This window comes from Scyliorhinus canicula, chromosome 15 (assembly GCF_902713615.1).
Source record: "Scyliorhinus canicula chromosome 15, sScyCan1.1, whole genome shotgun sequence".
In the NCBI taxonomy this organism is placed as follows: domain Eukaryota; kingdom Metazoa; phylum Chordata; class Chondrichthyes; order Carcharhiniformes; family Scyliorhinidae; genus Scyliorhinus; species Scyliorhinus canicula.
Window position 1 is genome coordinate 110,868,454 of NC_052160.1, and position 21,517 is coordinate 110,889,970.

Genomic DNA, 21,517 nt, shown 5'->3' on the forward strand with positions numbered 1-21,517 from the left:
AAAACGTATCTTTATCGAAATTTACTTCTTGAGAGAGAAAATTGACTCCTTGAGAGTGGAAAAAAATTGAAATGTGCCCCTTGACAAGGTTGGGCAAACCTGATCCATAAGATTCACTGTGGTGACTTACCAAGGTTCCTTTGACAGCACCCTCCAAACCCACAACCTCAACCACCTAGAATGGTGGGCTGGATTCTCCGAGCCCCGATGCCGAAATCGCATTCGGCGACGGGGGGGGCGGGTGGAGGAGACTCAGCGTGGCAGCTGCGGACTCAGTCCAGCGCTGCGAAAGTCGGGGGGGGGAGCAATCACGGTCAGGGGAGACTTTAATCGGGGCTGGGGGCACAATGGGGGGCCGGTCAGGGATGCGCGAACCGGCCAAAGGGGGGACTATTTTTGCGGTTCAGGTCCGCAGGCTGCGTCCACGATGAAGCACAGCACAGCCGCTGCAGGCCGCCGCCATGTTCATGCATGGCCAGGGACCCGGCAATGCTCCGGCCCATCTCGGCAGCTAGAGCTGGGAGCTCTACACTGCCTGACTGCTAGCCCTCATGATCTCACTCCAATTAAGTTCGAAGGAGGATAAGGCAATGGCACATATCAGGTGCTGACTTCAGCCAATTCCTTTGTGACGTCTTCATCTTTATGAAAACGAAAAGTCCAACCTCACACATGTAGGTCATCGTGAAGGGTAATTGCAACAAAATGCGTGTTTTCCTCAGCACTAGATATTTCTGGGAGATGCTACTATAGAATGCTGACAGTCTCATGACTTTTGGCATATTTTTAATGTGCTGTCATAGGTCAGGTACAGCAGCTTAGTCAAAAGGAATCTTCCACCCATCACTTCTCTTTCAAAATCTGAAACCTCTCTCCTTTGCCAGTACTTCCCCGCATATAATAAACAATGGGCTTTGCATCCTTATTTGCATTGGCACAATTGACAAAGCCATGCCTCAAAAAAATCATCTTTATACTGCTTTGTTCCCAAGTTAAGTTTCTTCTTTGTAGGCTGTAAACCAGAGGCTTTGGAGCTCTGGGGCAGCACAGTAGCATAGTGGTTAGCACAGTTGCTTTACAGCTCCAGGGTCCCAGGTTTGATTCCCGGCTGGGTCACTATCTGTGCGGAGTCTGCACGTTCTCCCCGTGCATGCGTGGGTTTCCTTCGGGTGCTCCGGTTTTCTCCTACAGTCCAAAGATGTGCAGGTTAGGTGACTGGCCATGCTAAATTGCCCTTAGTGTCCAAAAAATGTTAAGTGGGGGTTACTGGGTTATGGGGATAGGGTAGATATGTGGGTGCTCTTTGTAAGCGCCGGTGCTGACACGATGGGCCAAATGGCCTCCTTCTACACTGTAAATTCTATGATTCTATGATTCAAAACACGAGCACTGCTCTGTTCTTCTGTAGATTCTCCTGAGAATCTCTCTCCAGCAGATTCAGATGGGAGATCTTGGCCAGCAGGTACACCACCTATTTGTGTCCCTGGCCGACTCTTCCTTTTAACAAAATGATCCATCTTTACAGTCCTCTTGTCTTCCCTGCTAGCAGCTAGAAAATGGAAGAAGCTCTCCCCCATGATTTGGCACCAAAAGTACAGGATGTTTGATGTCAAGTATGTGCGCAGGGCACGTGACCTCCTGTCCGATGCTGCTTATAGTTCGAAGACTGCTCACAGCTCCATTTCATTCTTATTCAAAAGCCGGTATCGCTGTCATTCTCACTTTAAATGGTAGTTGTGGCAGTTGGGCTTTTTTCCCATGATCGAGACCACCACGGAAATGCCCCGACTGATCGGTCTGCCACTCCCGTCCATGACCCACCGGCAGGTCGCAGCCCGCTCTTTGAAAACCCTTGACTTGGAAGGACAAGGGCAGCAGATACAGGAGAACACCGCAAGCTCCCCTCCAAACCATACAACATCCTCACTTGGAAATATATTGCCGTTCCTTCACTGTTGCGGCGTCAAATTCCTGGAACTCCCTTCTCTAACAGCACAGTGGGTGTATCTACACCACAGACTACAGCGGTTCAAGAAGGTAGCTCACCAACCACCTTCTTAAGGGCAGTTAGGAATGAGCAATAAATTCTGGCCTAGCCAGTGATGCTCACCTACTGTGAATGAATAGGTAAAAACAAAGTCAGCTTTCTACCTTCCAAACAGTAATGAGGTTAACTTAGTCAAGCATTGTCAAATTATCTCTCCTCGCCCTTCAATTGCTCTTCATTTTAATTTTGTTGACTATTTCCCACAGTGATTTGTTGCACTGACAACAAATAATGGCAAATTTGGAATTGCTTACAAAATGGGGCCATGAATTGAGGAAATGGTCGGTGTTGTTCCTCGTGTCTTAATAAAGCTCGTAGTCTCAAATGTGGAGAAGATGCTTTATTGTGAATTCGTTCTCTCTTCAGAGCTTTACCTACGGCTACCTCAAATGCTACTAGCTGGTGTGTCTGTGCCCTGCTACGAGTTCTGCCTTCTGTGAAGTGTGTCGTCACTTCCTGTCCCGGTCTATTTATATGGCTCTCCCGTGCTCCCTCTAGTGTTTGCTCAGTTGTATTGCATCTAGTTAACTTGTGATCACCACATCCCCCTTTTTCTCTTTACATATTTTCTGTACATCGTTAAAGAAAATTGTACATCCTGTCCCGGTGTATTTATAGCTCTCCCTCTAGTGTTTGCTCAATTGTATTGTATCTAGTCAATCTACGATCACCACATCCCCCTTTTTCTCTTTACATATTTTCTGTACATCGTTAAAGAAAATTATACAAAACAGTTACTTATGATATGCGTATCTATACAAGTGATGGTGCTATTGCATATTTTGTTTTTTACAAAGCCAATGTATTTATGAGTCCAATCTTAATAAAACATTTATGAGTCCAAACTTGATGAATTTGTTCAGTTTTTTTTCTTTTTGTTGTTGATGACGTGGTGATATTGATATTGCAAGTCCGCTGTGAATGTTGTTGGTGTTCCTTGTTATTTTAAGTCCCCAAAGCGTCATCCCGAGGTGTTTGCATGGTCACATCACTGATGTTGACTGGCATGGACTTTTTTCTGTGCTTGTGGTATTGATTTATTATTTCATCCGCCTTGGATGCTGGTGTGCTTGCTTGTTCTAGAGCAGATGTGAGTTTGTGCGATTCGTTGTCATCCCATGACATGTTTGTAGTCTTGTCATCATTTTGCAGTGTGCTGTGGCATTGTCCTTCATGTGCCGAGTAGTACCATTGTGTACAAGTCGTTGTTTCATTGCTGTTGTTTCTGTCGTTCCTGTCTTTGTTGTTTTCGTTGCCGTTCTTGTTGCTGTTCTTGTCGTTTCTGTCTTCACCTTTTGAGTATTTAAATCCATTATAAACTTTCGTAGCTTCATGTCCTTCGATGAGAATTGCTATTTTAATTTCGTCTGAGGCTGCTGCTGCATCATATGCTATGATACCGAAATCGAACCATTGTTTAAACCTTTTCCAGACACTTCTTACATTTCCAGTCGTGTCCAGCTGAAGTGGGAATCCAAGGCACATCCTCCCATCAGCGATGTCTTCCCAAGTCGAATGTCCAGTAGGAGATTTCCATGCCATTTCGTTCTTTCTGTGTCTGCCACTGAGTTGTCCTGTAGTAAGCGTCTGAAGCCACTCCTGGGTACCATGTGTTGTTCCTCGTGTCTTAATAAAGCTCGTAGTCTCAAATGTGGAGAAGATGCTTTATTGTGAATTTGTTCTCTCTTCAGAGCTTTACCTACGGCTACCTCAAATGCTACTAGCTGGTGTGTCTGTGCCCTGCTACGAGTTCTGCCTTCTGTGAAGTGTGTCGTCACTTCCTGTCCCGGTCTATTTATATGGCTCTCCCGTGCTCCCTCTAGTGTTTGCTCAGTTGTATTGCATCTAGTTAACTTGTGATCACCACATGGTCCACAAGCATGATGGGGCCTACCATTTTCCAGGCTCACTGTTATGGGTGCAGGAAGAGAAGGCATTTAAAGAATTGAGCTTGCTACACTGGGACAGGTAAGAGTTCCACTAAAAGGGAACACGATCTCCATGGAGAGGAAGAGTCAATCAAGTTGAAGACCGAAGCTTGCACCTGAAACAGTTGTTACCCTCGCTGCCCAGAGGGAGGTGTTTATCAGGATCGTGTCAGCCAGTGGGGCACTTAATGGCCCATACTTTCCTGGCTCCCCAGCATCATATTCAAGGGGTAAACTGAATACACTGGGGAATCCCTCCAGGAAGTTCCCATGTAAGCGTTTACCCGGCAATTGCCCAGAAATTCTGACTTCCTCTGGACAATTGTGCTGGGCTGGGAACGATCCAACAGGAATGATTTAAATTACTAACTTTGGATGCTAATTTTACCCTGATACTCTGAAAGAGTTAGAGGAAAACAATCACTTCTAACTACAGAGTAACCATTTTAAAAACCCAGACACAGCCTCACATGGGACTCTCCACACAGATTACCCCCCACCCCCAGGGGATCCGCTACAGAAGCACCCCCCCCCCAATCCCCCACCAGTCTGACTGGGGCAGTACGGTAGCATAGCGGTTAGCACAGTTGCTCCACAGCTCCAGGGTCCCAGGTCCGATTCCCGGCTTGGGTCATTGTCTGTGCGGAGTCTGCACGTTCTCCCCATGTGTGCGTGGGTTTCCTCCGGGTGCTCCGGTTTCCTCCCACAGTCCAATGATGTGCAGGTTATCTGGATTGGCCATGCTAAATTGCCCTTAGTGTCCAAAAAAGGTTGGGTGGGGTTACTGTGTTACGGGGATAGGTTGAAGGTGTGGGCTTGGGTAGGGTGCTCTTTCTAAGGCCAGTGCAGACTCGATGGGCCGAATGGCCTCCTTCTGCACTGTAAATTCTATGATTCTATGACTGTACCACTCCCCCCACCCCGGAATGGTTCCCCCCCTTCCGGTCCAACCCCACCACTTTGGTCCAAACCCCCCCCCCCAACCTCCATTCCGACCACCCCTGTCCCTTCCAGTCCAGCCCCCCTCTGCTCCAGGCCAAAGTGAAATTGAAGCTGGATCACATGACACGCTTCCCTAAAAGTGATGACATGCTGTTATCCCTTAAAGGTACATTATCACAAAATGCAGCACAGAACACCTTCTACATTTTTCACAATGGGGACGATTCTCCGCTCACGTTGCGTCCAGTGCACATCCCGCTATTCCAGGAGAATAGCGGGAGAGCCCGTAAACGTGGTTCACGCCAGACACCCAATGGAACAGGGTGGTCCAAGCCCATGGCAAGCTGACACATTTGCTGGGCATGAACCAAATGAACATATTTAAACGAGCATTTAAATATACTCAGGCCATTTCAAGCCGGAGTCTCCTGGCTCCCGGGATTCTCTCTCCCCGCCGGCACAGCTGTGGCTAGCAGGAATGACCACTGGTCTACACCATCAGAGACCAGATGTAATGACCATGTTATGGGCCACAGAGGCCATTGGAACCCCCTGGTGGTCAGGGGCATGCATAGCAGTGCCCTGGCACACCCCTAGGCACCCTGGAATTGCCAACCTGGCCCCACCACATTGGCACTGTAAGGATCAAAGGAGCACTGCCAAAGATGGGGCAAGCGGTGGTTGTCATGAAAGAGGCATAGTCATGGTGGCGTGGCATGGCAATGTTGGTGAGGTGCCTGAAGGGGGCATAAAGGGTACATGAAAGTGGGGCATTTGCCGACGCTTTAGTGGGGTGTCGCTCACCTGGGATGGGGCCACCGGTGCAGATGATTGGAGGGACCTATTGCTGGCTAGAAGGGGGCAGGACCTGAAGGGAAGCCCTTTGGGAGGGCCCCATCACCAGCGATCCTTGGGGGTGAGTGGGAAAGTGGTCGACCTCTGATTTTGAGATCCCCCTTCCCGATCTCTCTGAGGCTAGGCTAGCGGTATTCTCTTGTGGCTTCAATGTGAATTCCCATTGACGTCGGCAGGAGCAGAGAATCCAGTCTCCAGTGAGCGGCACACCGCCTCCTGATGCCCAGAAACACACGGCTGGGAGGCCTGGAATCCCGCCGTCGGTCATTTTTTGGGAGAATTCCATCCAATATGTCCCGACCCCAAACAAAGAAAGCACACAAGCACATTCCTTTCTGTTGCAATTTTACTTTCATTGATTTCAGTTGTACAGTCGCTAGAGTGGCAATCATTCCTTAATCTGAGGTGTTAGAGCATTCTGGAACATGAGAAGAGTCAAACGCAATCTGCACTTAATCCCAAAACTCATGAAAGGGAAACATTGACGTAGGCACTGAGATTGAAACGTTGTGGACATTCAAACATATTCCAGGTTAGTCATCTTTGCTTTTTTTAATAAAGGAACTGTATTGATAAACTGGCAACTACAGGTTCTGAGCATAAAGCAATATTCATTTAAGGTGCTTGCCGAAGTCAATGCAGAACTGTTGATTAATTAGAGCAATCAGGGAAATGGAGAAAACACAATGACGTTTATGTGAGTTGTTGTGCACAGAATTGCTTTTGTTCTTTCAATTAAGCAATGCAAACCTCATGCACAACCCTATTCGCTTCATTCAGTATATGAATCAGCATTATTCTTCCACCAAACAAAAAAGCAAAGTCACAGCACAACCCCTATGACCGCTACTGAGAAAAGAATCTGTCACTCACTCAGTTTTTATCAGGATATCTTCATTCTGGGGATTCAGCACACATTTGCAAATAAGCTCCTGGGTGACTGGAATGGCGACGTGATTTGACACACAGAGATCTGATAAATAATCTAAGAATCTGTTGGAAAGCAGCAAGAGTTAGAGACAGGTTTTTGACAAAAATGCAGATTATTTCATTCAACCTTTAACTGTACAGGGCTTTATACTTAGGGACAGCATTATTTGGAATGATGACAGCACCTCCCGCAGCCACAATGCACATCCCATTTTAAAGAAGTGCAGACTAGCTATAAGTAGTGCTAAGTGGGTAACGATTCTTAGCCCCCTGCTGACACTAAGAACACTGAGCAGCATTGTTAACGCTGGCTGGACTAAAATGGTACTGAGCAGGCAGCATAAAGATACCATGATACCTTCGTAAGATAGACGGATGTGGTGATCCCTGCGCCCATTTTCAGGGACTATTTATTTTATCCAGGATTTTATAGCGCTCAGCATACTTCATTATCTTGGCCGAAAGTAAAAGCACATGGTGCAAGGGGTAACATATTGTCATGGATTGAATATTGCCAACAGGAAACAGATTTTTTGCATAAATGGGTCATTTTTTGGTTGGCAGCACGTGGCCAATGGTGTGCCACAAAGATCAGTGCTGGGACCTCCACTTTTTACAATTTATACAAGTGACTTGGATGGAGGGACCAAAGGCAATGGGGTGGAATTCTCCGAACCGCTGCACCAGTTTTCTGATGTGCCGCGCCCCGCCAATGGCTGGATTCTCCGTCCCACCAGTCGGCCAATGGCATTTCCCATTGTGTGCAGCCCCACGCTATCGGGCGTGGGTGCGCTGCTGGCGCAACGGAGAATCCTGCCAGCGGAGAATCCAGCGCATGGTTGATAAATTTGCTGATGACACAAAGATAGGTGGGAAAGTAATTATGAAGAGGTCATAAGGTGGTTAGAAAGAGTCATAGATAGGCTAAGTGAGTGGGCAAAAATCTGGCAAATGGAGTATAATATGGGCAAATGTGAAATTGTCCATTTTGGCAGAAATCATTTTTAAAAGCTTATTACCGAAATGGTGAGAGATTGCAGAGCTCTGGGGCGTAGAGGGATCTGGGTGTCCTAGTGCATGAATCACAAGAGGCTAGTATACAGGTACAACAAGTAATTATGAAAGCTAAATTATAATGTATTGTGCCAGGAATAAGCCTAATACGCTTCTTCGCAACTCATCGTTCGAGTCCTAATTTGCCACTGATTTGAGCTTATGCTTCAGTTATACAGGGCATTGGTGAGTGGAGTATTGTGCACAGTATTGGTCTCTTTATTTAAGGAAAGATGTAAATGCATTAGAAGCAATTCACAGACGGACTACCAGACTAATACCAGGAACGGGCCAGTTATTTTAATAGGAAAAGTTGGAGAGGTTAGGCTGGTATCTACTAGAGTTTAGAAGAGTAAAAGGTGAGTTGATCGACACATTTAAGGTCCGGAGTAATGTAACTGTTTAAAAATATGGGGTCACTCATTTAAAACAGAGAATTTCTTTCCCCCAGAGGATTGTGAGTCTGTGGAACTCTCTTTCTCAAAAGGCAATGGAAGCAGAGTCTTTGACTAATTTTAAGGCCGAGCCAGATAGATTCTCGATCAACAAGGGGGTGAAAGGTTATCCGGGGGTAGGCGGGAATGTGGACTTGTGGTTACAATCAGATCACCCATGATCTTACTAAATGGCGGAGCAGGCTTGAAGGACCAAGTGGCCTACTCTAGCTCCTAATTCATATGTTCGTACTATCAGTATGCAAATTTCTGTTTCACACAATCACCGTCTTGGCTCAAATCAGTGACAAATCAGGACTCTGTAACTATGAGCTGTGAAGGAGCAGGAATAACAGTCCCGCAGAAGGTCAATTGACTTTTGGTTGCCACTCCAAATTTTCTGTTCCTGCCCCCAATGTTGGGACTGGAAAATCCCAGCCATTAATTTTAAAAACTAATTTGATCACATCAATCAAGTTTTTTTAAGAATCCTATTGCTTCTTCCTTCTTTTAAAATGAATGGGAGCTAGTCCAAGACACATGCCCCACTCACAATAAACTTACAATACCACACAAAATTGCTTCAATCCAACTGTGCAAATCAAAACTCATTCAGCTGTTTAAAGTTGCAGGCACTTGCTCTAGTTATGCTGAAGTAACTTATATTATGATTTACTGGGGACAAATCTTCAAGTTGCATCTGGGCATGGAACTGATGTTGTGGAATGGCTGGCTGTTATACAAAGCAATGGAAATGGGGTAGTGCCAGTTTTATGTCTGGGCAGAAAGTTGAAACCACAGCCCATCATGTTTTATAGAGCAAAGCATTTGGTACAATTCACTGCAAGTTGAGGGCAACAAGTACTGGAAGATATTGTTGCCAATCTGTGCCAGCAACATTCCAAAGACTGGAACATTGCACCCATGAAAACACAACACTACCTCAGTAATCCAGGAATGGCTGGAGGAATCCCTTTCGGAGAAGCTGTTTCGGAGGCTCTCAAAGGACATTTGACCACACTGAACAGATGCCACCCAGTGGCTAAGCTGCACTAAACATTCCTGATTAAGGCACATTGAACAGATAGACCCATCTCTAAAACAATATCGCCCTACCTGGGTTCTCGGTTCTTCCTCACCAGTTTGACAAAGGTTTCAATCTCTGTTTTTGTTATGTGTTTTTCTAGTAGCTTCCTGTTGTTGTGGAGTAGAGCTGTAATTGTGTCTTCAGCCAAAATGTCATAGCCAATCTGAGACTGCATCACTCCAAATTGCTTTGCAATGTGTTCCTAGCACAGTGACAAGAGGGAGATGTTAAACTGGAATACACTTATTTTCATATCCCCATTTGTTTCCAGCCTATTGTCTCCTCCCCATTTCAATCTGCATGGCATGAGCTCTCTATTCAGTGGTTTCTTGCCCTTGAAACCTGCTAGTTTCTTATTGCTGCACAGTTTTGTACAAATACAGTAACTTCCTACTTCCTACCCTCTTCCATGAGCTCATAAGTGTTCCAAAAGGGACTAATGCCTCAGAAAATAATTGTTTTGTGTGTGTTTTTTGTGAGGTAGATTTAACAAAATATTGCTTTGGCAAGTCCTGCTCTGCATGACCCGAGCACAAAATGCAGGCCCCAGACAATAATAATAATCACCTTTATTTTCACAAGTAGGCTTACATTAACACTGCAATGAAGTTACTGTGAAAAGCCCCTAGTCGCCACATTCCGCCGCCAGTTCGGGTACACAGAGGGAGAATTCAGAATGTCCAATTCACCTAATGGCACGTCTTTCGGGACTTGTGGGAGGAAACCGAAGCACCCGGAGGAAACCCACATATGCACAGAGAGAACGTGCAGACTCCGCACAGACTGTGACCCAAGCCGGGAATCAAACCTGGGACCCTGGCACTGTGAAGCAACAGTGCTAACCACTGTGCTACCATGCCGCCCATAAATGACACAGGTTATAGCAAGCTGCCTTTTGAAAAGGAATCCATTCCTAGCTCCACTCATTAACGTATTTATGTTGTAGTTTGTTTGGAACCCAAAACATACACAACAGCGGGAGCTCGAAGTATGCTGAGAAAATAAGAATGCGGTACTCCTTTAATTAGCATCTTACAAGGCTCTTGTGTGTAGTGGTACCTACATCTTTTTTTCTATTATTATTAATTGTTAAAGATTGTGAGGAATATCACATTGCAAATGGTAATTATTTTGTTTTAGGATTCCCAAGCAACAGAGGTAAAAGTGACTCTTGAATGAATGAGAACATGCACAGCTCAGTCATTGGAGGGAAACCCATTACCCTAAAGGCCCGCGGCTTTTGGCAGTACCTACAATGCGTTTAGCGATCGCTGACTGTTACTCCTGTATGATTAATCAAATGTTTGTTTTTGTTATAAATTTAGAGTACCCAATTCATTTTTTCCAATTAGGGGGCAATTCAGCGTGGCCAATCTACCTAGCCTAGCCGTGTTTGCGTGGGTCTCGCCCCCACAGCCCAAAAGATCTTTTGGGCTGTGGGGGCGAGACCCACGCAAACACGGGGAGAATGTGCAAACTCCACACAGACAGTGACCCGAGCCGGGATCGAACCTGGGACCTCGGCACCGTGAGGCAGCGGGGCTAATCCACTGCGCCACCGTGCTACCCTTAATCAAATGCTCTAATCTTCTATCTTGTAAGTAACAAAGCCACTACTCAGTCTGCAAACACTGTGCTTTTACTTTGTATACATGAGCAGCAGACACTACTTGCAGAACTAAATTGCCTCACTTTGTGCCCTTTGGAGGTCACTGTTTGCTCACTACTGACAGTAGAAGAACCTGGGGCATGATTCTCCATTCCTGAGACTAAGTGTTGACCTTGGGGCAAGATTTGTGGACTTTCATGACAGCAAAACTGGCACCGAACCTGGACCAATTCAGTGACTGTGGTGGGGCTAGCACCGGCGCCACATGGAATTTAATCGATTCCAATGAAAAGCGTTGTGGGATTTGGTCCGTGATTGACGCTCGGTAGGCTAACAAGCTGCAGCTGCATATGCACATTACAATCCCCACACACACTCATCCCAGCCAACAAGATGGCACTAGTTGCACTGGAGTGTGCCCATCCCATTGATTTATCGGTTGGGGCCAAAGGGGACTGCCCTGGGTAGACACCCATATGACCTGTGGCTCTAAGTTCACAGTGGGCTGTCAGCTGCATGTATAGCTGCATGGCTGTCTTGTAGGCTGTAGCAATGGTGCTCCGTGCCTGTCCACCCCGACCCCACAGCCCACCTCCTGGCCATCCCTCACTACTTCCCCTGGCCCTGCTGGAAGCCTCCCCTGGCCAGCGGCACAACTGTCAGCAGCTGTGGCAATGTTAGTCACTTTCTATACCCCATCTCCCTGATCAGCCAGATGCCGGTGTCACGATTTTTAAAAGCACAAGTGAACCGCGATGTCGGAAATTCGGCCGATCAGAGGCAGAGAATCACGGAGGCCCCGGAGAATACCGCATCAGGCCCGCTAATGGTATGCCAATGGTGTTTACTGTACGGGCTTTCTGGAATACATTGATGCCGCTGTCGAGGTGACGGAGAATTGTGATTTAGTATGAAATCGGCACCCGCCGCGATTTCGGCTTCCGAACCGATTCTCTGTCCAATTGAGTTTCCCAATTTCCAAGTCGCAGACGGAAAATCCCGCCCCTTGTCTCACAGATCTGTTTCATAAACGCTCGCTGAAGGAATTAATTTGCAGTTGAGGTCATGCTTAAGAATTGAGTTTGAATAAATGCACATGAGTCAGTGCATCTTACCTGATTCTTTCTGTAATCATCCTGCGAATGTCGAAGTACTCTGTAACACAGTCGAAACATGTACTGGTATGGGGCATTCTTCTGATCGGCCAGCTCCTCCAACTTTAGCATAGGCCCTTCTCCTTTATCCTCAAAAGGAGTCTTGAGGATTCCAAATATCTGTGCGCAGGAGGCAAAGGCTTGATGATTCTATCAGGCTTTCATTATAATAAACACAGCATTTACAGCAAATATCTATTCCTCATACTGCCATGTTAATGCAAGAGATTCTCAGTAACAGGAGCAACCTGGGCCACTAGCCGCATTGGGACTGCCAACATTGCCCAGGGGCTGCGTGAGCACAATTCCAACCACAACATAGGATAACCATTAGGACAAGAGTCGTAATTGCTAACCTACCTCAAATTAATGAGAGGCACTGAGAGCCCCAACTGATATCAACTAATTGAGCACTAATCAAAGGTCAAACTTCCTCGCCTTCATGGCTCAGCAACTCACTGGATATATTACTGAGCTGTCAAGAAAGCCTCTCAGGAAAAACGGCTCATGAAATGTTATACTCCTAATGTCTAAAGACTTGCTAAGGAACTGGAGGGAGTAGCACTAAACCTGGAGATTTATTTCCATCAAGAAAGGGGAAGACTGTGGGCGAGATTCCCCCCCCCCCCCCCCCCCGCCAACCCAAGCAGCCTGTTTTCCGATGGTGGAGGCTGCTTGTCATTAGTCGCCAATGAGATCTTCTAGTCCCATCAATGTCTACAGCGCTTAGTCTGGCCCCCACCCTCTGCCACCAGGGAACCCACCTTGGAGGGGTGCGGGGGGCGGGGAGGAAATGGGTCGCCAACAGCAGGACTGGGAGATCCCGCCATCACGAATAGCTGTAAAATTCAGCCCTGAGGTTACGTGCTGGTTCTCATTAATCATGGGAGAGGGTTTACTTGAATGTTTAACAAATAGGTAATTCACATCAGTTTTTTTCTTTATTCCTACATTCATATTAATTAAGGATATCTGGACACCATGGGATGGATTTCCATCTTAGAGCCGGTAGCCTCAAACGCTGTCTGCAAAGGCGGTATTTTCCTCCTTCTGAGGGATTTGCAGGTGGCGGGGAGAGAGGGGGGGGGGGGGGGGGGGGGGGGGGGGGGGATCTGGTCTTGTAGCCCTAAAGTCTATAAGTAAAGAAAAGGTTAGTTTGTTGATTTTACTTGAAATGTTTACCTTGGTGTTGAAGTCAGATTTAGAAAGAAGGTTTTTAGACAAAAGGCACCCATTGGCTTAGATGCCTGCATAAGAGGCAATTTGTAGGAATAGATTGTGTGTACACAATGCTTGCGATTTTATAACCTAAGAGTTACTAATATCAAAATGGCTGTTAGCTGAGCTAGCAATACTAAAAGACACAAAATGGCTTTTAGCTGAACTACCCACATTCCTGAACAACCATGAGCTGGGATGAGTTGCAAACTAGTATAAATAACAGCATTTAATTACAGACAGCAGTGAGTTAGGGAGACAAGAATGATGGATATCAAGGCATTGAATGTAAAACATACATGGGAGTTTGTAGGGAGCATCACCAGCAACTAATAACAGCTCCACAGGACAAAGAGCATTATGTATCCTCATCAGCTCAAGGTCTCCAGCTGCAGGCAGGAGACATACCTTTTACAGTTAGCATGAGTGACTTCTTCATGAAGTTAGGGGCTGGTAAGACCCCAACCCACTTTCCGTAATGTCAAATTTAATTGGATGTATAACTAATGTATGTAATCTATAATCAGTATTATTGGTCAAGATCCAGCCGAAATGGGCTGTGTAGCTGTTTTGAAAAATATAAGAATAGGTGTTTTCCTTTGTTCGGTGGAGAGATGGTCTGAGACTTTAACAGACATCATCTCCCCGCTTGGCAAAATTAACCATTTGATGCGAGGACCGGTAGCCTTGGGCGTTGAGTCGTTTTTTTTAGTGATTCTCTCCCGCTTACACTTGGCAACTGCCATGGGAACTTATTGCACATCCCCAATTTCTCTTGAACTGAGTGCCATTTTCAGAGGTCATTTAAGAGTCAAGCACAATGCTGTGGGGCTGGAGTCACAAAGGTAAGGGTGGCAAGACATTAGTGAACCAACTGAGTTTTTATGTCAACCAACTATTTCATGGTCATCATTAGACTTCTAATTTCAGATTTGTATGGCATTCGAATTTCGCCATCGGCTGTGGTGGGATTTGAACCAGAGCATTACCCTGGCTCTCTGCATTTCCAGTCCAGTGACTATGCCACTGCTTCTCGCCTAAACTTATTCCTAATTTTGTTATTATTAATGGTGTCATGTGAGGATCCTTTAAAAAAAGTGTGTTTTATCAAATGGCTGCAGTGATATCACTGTGTGGGTAGAGCTGGGCTGTAATTCTGTCTTTTACTTTCATTTTGAGCTGGAATCTGCTTTGTGGCTCTCAGGTTTTTGGTTTCGTTTTAAGTTGGGAGCTACATTCTAACAAAGAAGGTGTATTTTTGATCTCTCTCCCTGCATGCTAAATAATGTCTCCAGACCACTTGATAACTTCAAAGTAATACCTGTTTTCTGTAAGGAATTCAAACCTACAGTTTTGTAGGAAAAAGGGTGTTTGGCTTATGGATGCTGTTAGGAAGGGTTAGCTATAGAGTACTGTAACTTTGGGGAGGGGGTGGTATTTGTGTTGGTAGTTGATGAGATGTTTACTGTGTGTTTATAAAATATAAACTGGATTCATAGAATAAACATTGTTTTGTTTAAAAATACTTAAGGGGCGGGATTCTCCGACCCCCCGCCGGGTGGGAGAATCGCCGGGGGTCGGCATAAATCCCGCCCCCGCTGTCCTCCCAATTCTCCCACCCCCCAAAAACCGGCCCGGTGTGAGTCTTGCCGCCCGAATGGTGGGATCCGGCGTGACTCAATGGGCGCAGGGGCCGCCCGAATTCTCCGGTCCACGATGGGCCAAAGTCCCGCCCGTCTGTAGCCAGTCCCGCCAGTGTAAATCAGAGTAGGTCCTTACTGGCGGGACCTGAAAGCGCGGGTGGGCTCCGGGGTTCCTGGGGGGTCGCGGGTGGATCATGACCTGGGAGGTGCCCCCACGGTGGCCTGATCCGCGGTCGGGGCCCACCGATCCACGGGCGGGCCTCTGCCAGGGGGGCACTCTATTACTCCGCATCAGCCGCTGGGAGGATTCTGCACCTTTGGGGCGGCCCGACGCCGGAGTGGTTCACGCCACTCCGTCCCGCCGGGACCCCCCGCCCCGCCGGATACGGGAGAATCCTGCCCAAGATCTCTGATGCACAACATCTGGAAAGTGGGCCCTTGTGTTCTCATAACCAAAATCTATTAGGTCAGGTGAACTCCATGATATACTTTAGTTAAAAGCAAATTACTGCGGATGCTCGTATCTGAAACGGAAGAGAAAATGCTGGAAACTCTAAGCAGGTCTGGCAGCATCTGCAGGGAGAGAAAAGAGCTAATGTTTCGAGTCCGATGACTCGTTGTCAAAGCTTTGGTGTTCTCTAAACCCTGGCCCATAACAATGGTATTTATTAAGTACCTGCTTCAGGATATTTTGTTCTCGCATCAATTTTTGCCTTTCCCTATTGGGTTTTGTCATGACGATGTCTAGAACATTCTGGCCGTTATTGGGAACTTCCACAACAAAGAAAACAAGATCTTCCAATAATTTGATGGCGAACCTACAGCAGACAGAAAAGAAAAGAGTCCTCTGTCAATAATTTCAATAAGAAAGCACAAAGATCGCATGGAATAATATTTACTGACAAAGGTAAAATGATTGGATACCATCCCTACCATTTAAAATGGGTGTATTCGTGCTCATGCAAATTGCCTGCTGTGTGTGGTGAATAGTAAAATAGTGCTAACAGCTGACTGATGCTGCCTTAAGTCTCTACTGTCTGACTACCTCCTGCAATTGTTAATGCAGCTGGTGGAGACCTCAGGCGGCTTGAAGCTGCTGTTCACATTGTCAATTTGGAGTATGGAATATATTCAAATGGAATATGGACTGGAAGGTTTGAACCGTTTGACTGAGGTAAACACGGACAGAGCAACAAAGATCCATAACAAGCCCTTGAGCTGCACTCATTCCAGTGCATTCATGAAAGCATGACAGCTGCGCGTGTGAAGGAAGAGGCTGCAGATCAGGGAGGTTTGGAAAACTAACTCCCGACTGACTTGACAGTCCCAGTCAGCTGTTCGCACTAACAACCGCGGGAGGGAGTTCGAGCATGGGCGATTTCTGGCCGTTTAGATCAGGTGACTGGTAACACTGCGAACAGCTCATCGAAGCTGCTTGAAAACCTGACCTTCCCTGAAATGAGTGGATTTTTTTTTAAATGGCAAATTTTGAACTGCACAAAACACCCAGCACACTTAACACATTTTAAGCAACTCCTTTGTAACTGGCACCGATGGCAATGCTATCAAGCTGTTGATGAGAAACATGAACAATGGAAATGGTATTAAATAAATATTAACTAACAGGTGGGATGATTCAAGACATGCAGTCAATTGGTCTTAATTTGCCTGGCCGGGGTTTAAATATTGTAGCTCAGCGGCAAACCTAGAAATTACACCAACACGAGTCTCGACAAGCTAGGAAGAAAGCTAATACTTGGTAGCCTAGGATAAGGACAGAAGTCAGCTGGGGAATGCTGTGCGTGTTTCAGCACTGCCTGTTGTAAACAAAATGGTGTTTGAACAATCAGACATTTTGCCCTGTTTTTACAATGGGTGTGGCATGAACAAATTGAAATATTTTGCAATGAGTCACCCAGTTTTTCCATACCTGTTGCATCTCAGAATTCAACTGATTCCTAACAGGTTAGCAAAGCCTCCAGATCTCCTCCGATAAAGCAAAAAGGTCATTGAAAAAGCTGAGAGAAAGAAAAGGCTGAGGAAAAAGGAAATGAACAAACAAGAGAAGAAGAGAAATTTTCAGACAAATAAAGGAAAACTTTAATCTTTCGAGGAGATGATGATATAACTGAGAAAAATGGTGCAAGGTGATTGGACTGGATCCAATCCATGCTCTGCACGGCACTATGGTTTACATTTAAATTAATACATGATCACTTAAAGAAGTGACGTTATTATCTATATTTCACTTCAAGCAGCATATTTTAATTGTGAATTTGGTGTTTTTACGTTTCCTGGATAGCCTAAAACAAGAAGTAAATCGAAATCTTTGGCTATCGTCATAAGTCCTCTTGCCATTTATAAATAACAGGCCTTTAGCCCCTTGTGACTCTTCTATCATTCAATGGAATCATCACTGAGCTGTAACTTAACTTGCCCACCTTTGCTCCAAATCTCTTAATATCTTTGGCTGACAAAATTCTATCAATCTGTTATAAATTTTATTTTGAATAAATTTAGAGTACCCAATTATTTTTTTACAATTAAGGGGCAATTTAACATGGCCAATCCAGCTAATCTGCACATCTTTGGGGTTGTGAGGGCGAAACCCACCCAAACACGGGGAGAATGTGCAAACTCCACACGGACAGTGACCCAGAGCCGGGATCGAACCTGGGACCTCGGCGACGTGAGGCAGCAGCACTGACCTCTGCACCATCATGCTGCCTATCTGTTATAAAATTGACAGTTTGATTAATATCGATTTTCAGTTGCAGAATATAGTTCCAAATTTCTACCGCACATTGTGTCTAGAAATGTTTCTTCTTAGTTTATTCTCAAACGGTCTGACTCTATTTTTTAGACTATGTCTCCAGAATTAGTCTTCTTGGTCACCAGAAGTAGATTTTCTCTATCTAACCCATTTGTTCCTGTAATATCTCTAAAATATGGATTGTTCATCCCTTAAACTCTGAAATTCGCAAGTTGGGGGGCCAGATCCCCCTGCGCCCCCCCCCCCCCCCCCCCCCCAAAGAACCCCGGAGCCTGCCCACGCCACCAGATCCCGCCGGTAAGGGACCTACTTCAATTCACACCGGCAGGACTGGCAAAAAACGGGCGAGACCGGCCCATCGCGGGCCAGAGAATTCGGGTAACCCCGGGGCCCATTTAGTCGCGCCTGTCCCCGCCATTCTCCGAGGTGGGCGGCGCGATTCACGCCTCGCCGATTTTTGGGGGGGGGGTCGGAGAATTCGGAGGACGGCGGGGGCGGGAATCACGCTGACCCCCAGTGATTCTCCGACCCGGCGGGGGGGTGGGGGTCAGAGAATCCTGCCCAGGGAGTCTACATCGAATAAGAATAAAGGACTTTGGTTTATTTACAGTTATTTTCTACAACTCCTGATAGATCCCTACCAGGTGTCTCTCTCTCTCTAGTCAGTGCCTTACAACCTTTCATATATAGCTGAAAGGTGTCCCCCTCCCCTTAGCAGGGGGGTTTGTACTCCACAAGAACCACAGGGAAATCGTTAGGAATAAACAAATGAACTCCAAGCCTGTGATATAGTACTTTAGCCACCTTATTACCTTCGATCGTTATGGTTTAAGGCTCCTTTCTCCAACTTGTCAACCATTGTTCCGAGGACTTTACTGGCATCATTTGCAAAGTCCAAATCCCGAATTTCTGAAACTGGAACAGAGACAATGGCAAAGGCTTCTTTGTCTTCTTTACTTGGACATGTTCCAAGCTAAAATAAATAAAGATAACATTCATCAAATTTCCATCATTACTTACGCTACGAATGCAGACTAAATCTCGAGGTCCTTAATAAAAATGTCCTGTCAGTTAATCAGAAGACCTACAGTGAATTTCACCTTTCTGCACACTTGGTCCAAGCAAACAATTCCCCTCAGCAGAATGAGCTGTAGTTATTAGTGGGACGAATGGCACTCGACAGAAGTAAGTTCATTTTTTTTCAAAAGCACAAACAATTCCAATGGTTCTGTACATTTACCATTCACTTTCACGCTGTTGACCTTCAAGACATAAATTATCTATTCACCCTATTGGATTGCACCAGTTCATCAATTGAGTAAATTGCAATTAACCAATTTAGTCCCCTTAAACCTTGAGCCATTGCAGTTGGAATTCCTGCTAAATTGAAATATGCTACATTATCAAAAGAGGAGGCCAGTTTAGCTCAGTTGACTGGACAGCTGGTTTATGATGGAGAGTCAAGGTCAACAGTGTGGGTTCAATTCCTGGACTGGCTGAGGTTGTTCATGAAGGTCCACCTTCACGGACCTGCCCCTCACCTGAGGTGTGGTGATCCTCAGATTAAATCAACACCTGTCAGCTCTCCCCCTCAAAGTGGAAAGCAGCCTGTGGCCATCTGGGACTATAGTGACTTTACTTAATTGACATCATGCAAAACTACAATTTCCCTTAATCGTGCTGGTTTGAACTACTTCTTGTGCACAGAGAAAGGTTGTTTTTTTTTGTTCACCACGATCAGAAATTGCCATGAGAATACCCAACGTACAGCAGCATTATATAGAATGTCTCTTATTTCTTAGATTACATTCAGTGAAACAAATCAGTTTTATTTTCTGGATTCTGGTCAGAATCATAGTGATTCAGCAAACTCAGTAATCTGCTCAGAGGTTCAATTAGTATAGATTGACATCAATGAAGAATCTTCTGTTCTCAGCGGGTGTCCTGTGTGCTGCCTGAAAAAACGGTGAGACATTCACACTGTCTTTCAGGAAGAAAACCTGCCATGTCATCTGCCCATCAGGCAGTTAAGTGAACAACGGCAGGCCTTCCTCCCGACTAAGGACCCCGGAATATGGGATATGGAGACTGGCAGCTCTTGCATTCAGTAGCACCAAGGAGGAGGCTTTTGCTGCTTTCAGACTAACAGCCATTCCTGGCATCCCAGAAAGGCTGGCACAGTGGCACAGTAGTTAGCACTGCTGCCTTACAGCGCCGGGTTCAATTCCAACCTTGGGTGACTATCTGTTTGGGTTTTTTCCGAGTGCTCCAGTTTCCTCCCAGAGTCCAAAGATGTACAGGTCAGGTGGCTTAGCCACGTTAAATTGTCCCTTAGTGTCAAAAGGTTAGGTGGGGTATGGGTTACCGAGATAGGGCTAGGGTATGAGCCTAGGTAGGCTGTTCTTTCAGAGGGTTGGTGTAGACTCAACAAGCCAAACAGGCACTGTAGGATTCTATGATTCTAATTGCAGAGTTACCCAGGAAAACGGTAAGAACTGTTGGGGATTCGTGGCGGGGGTGGGGGATGTGCGGGATGCTCTTGTGTGGTAAGGATCATGGGAAGGTTGCGTGGGGACAAGTAGCACGATCAGGGGTTGTGGCTGGCGGTGGCCACCCCTCTGCACCATGTCCATTTCCTCATTCATGATTAGTGTAGATCGAGGAACTGCACTCCTGACATGCAGCCCACACAGTCACACCAGTCACACAGGCTGTAAGTCAGCAAGCCTGCCTGAAGCTGGCAAGAATCCACAAAATCCCTACAGTGCAGAAAGAGGCCATTCATTCCATTGAGTCTGCACTGACCCTTCTAAAGAGCACCCTTCCTAGGTCCACTGCCCCATCCTATCCCCGTAACCCCACCCAACCTACACATCTCTTTGGACAGTAAGGGGCAACATAGCATGGCCAATCCACCTAACCTACACATGTTTGGACTGTGGGGGGAAACCGGGGCAGATATGGGGAGAATGGGAAAACTCCAGACAGACAGTTACCCAAGGCTGGAATCGAACCCAGGTCCTTGGCAGTGTGAGGCAGTAGTGCTAACCCCTGTGCCACCCCACGATTGCAGCGGAGGCGAGAAGAGACCCTTCAGTGGTTGTTAATAGGCTACTTAAGGGTCTCAAGTGGAAGTAGGACAGGCAGGTCCGCAATGACCCTTCCTGTCCAGATCTTCCTTCTGGTGGAGGCGAGAAGGCATTGTGTATCAGTCCAGATGCCAAATCTTCAGATCTCCCCACCACCTTCCTGGCCTCCTGTGGGGACAGATGATTCCGCCCACTGAGTTAGCCACTACTGGCATTTACTACATTGGAAAACATATGCCATCTTTCTAAGTTTGACTGTAAAACTTAAAATTAAGCAGAGGAAGATAAATTTAATAACTACCATTAATCTGATTGGTCTCTCTTCATCGGTGTCAATAGGAATATTCGTGCTCTGTATCCACGTATTGGTACACAGATGCCGCAACCTCACAAAGGAATTCCTGAAATATCAAATAGAATATTTGGAAGAAGTGATTGGCATGTATACATACAAATGGACCTGTGTCATTAATTTTAGAAATATTAAATTCATTCTTAAAAAGGCTGATTTTCTCTGTTCATTTTACCAGTGAGAAGCCTTTCCCATTAGTCTTGGATTTTAGGATATTGTGGACAGCCACTCGCAAAATTCCGCCAAACAAGAAGTGTTTTGAGCACTCTTCCAGAAGTTCCTATTATCCACCTCAAGTTCTAACTTGGGAATTCAGCTCTCCAGTGTCCCATAATCTTATTTCTAGGAGTGGTGAGTCCAAGACTTGTCCATAAATTGATAGAGGCATCCTGCCCGTGATATT

At 46.0% G+C, this 21,517-nt stretch overlaps 1 protein-coding gene across 2 annotated transcripts in view; it reads right to left on the reverse strand.

Annotated features, from left to right (window-relative positions):
- itpr3 (inositol 1,4,5-trisphosphate receptor, type 3) overlaps positions 1 to 21,517 on the reverse strand; it is a 330,370-nt gene that overhangs the window by 144,423 nt on the left and 164,430 nt on the right. For both annotated transcript variants that reach the window (XM_038820893.1, XM_038820892.1), the window contains exons 12-17: positions 21,064 to 21,163; positions 18,486 to 18,646; positions 15,577 to 15,718; positions 12,001 to 12,159; positions 9,306 to 9,478; positions 6,646 to 6,765 (exon numbers count right to left, since the gene is read on the reverse strand). In XM_038820893.1, coding sequence (XP_038676821.1) covers positions 6,646 to 6,765; positions 9,306 to 9,478; positions 12,001 to 12,159; positions 15,577 to 15,718; positions 18,486 to 18,646; positions 21,064 to 21,163 — 855 coding nt within the window. The remainder of the gene's footprint in view (positions 1 to 6,645; positions 6,766 to 9,305; positions 9,479 to 12,000; positions 12,160 to 15,576; positions 15,719 to 18,485; positions 18,647 to 21,063; positions 21,164 to 21,517) is intronic.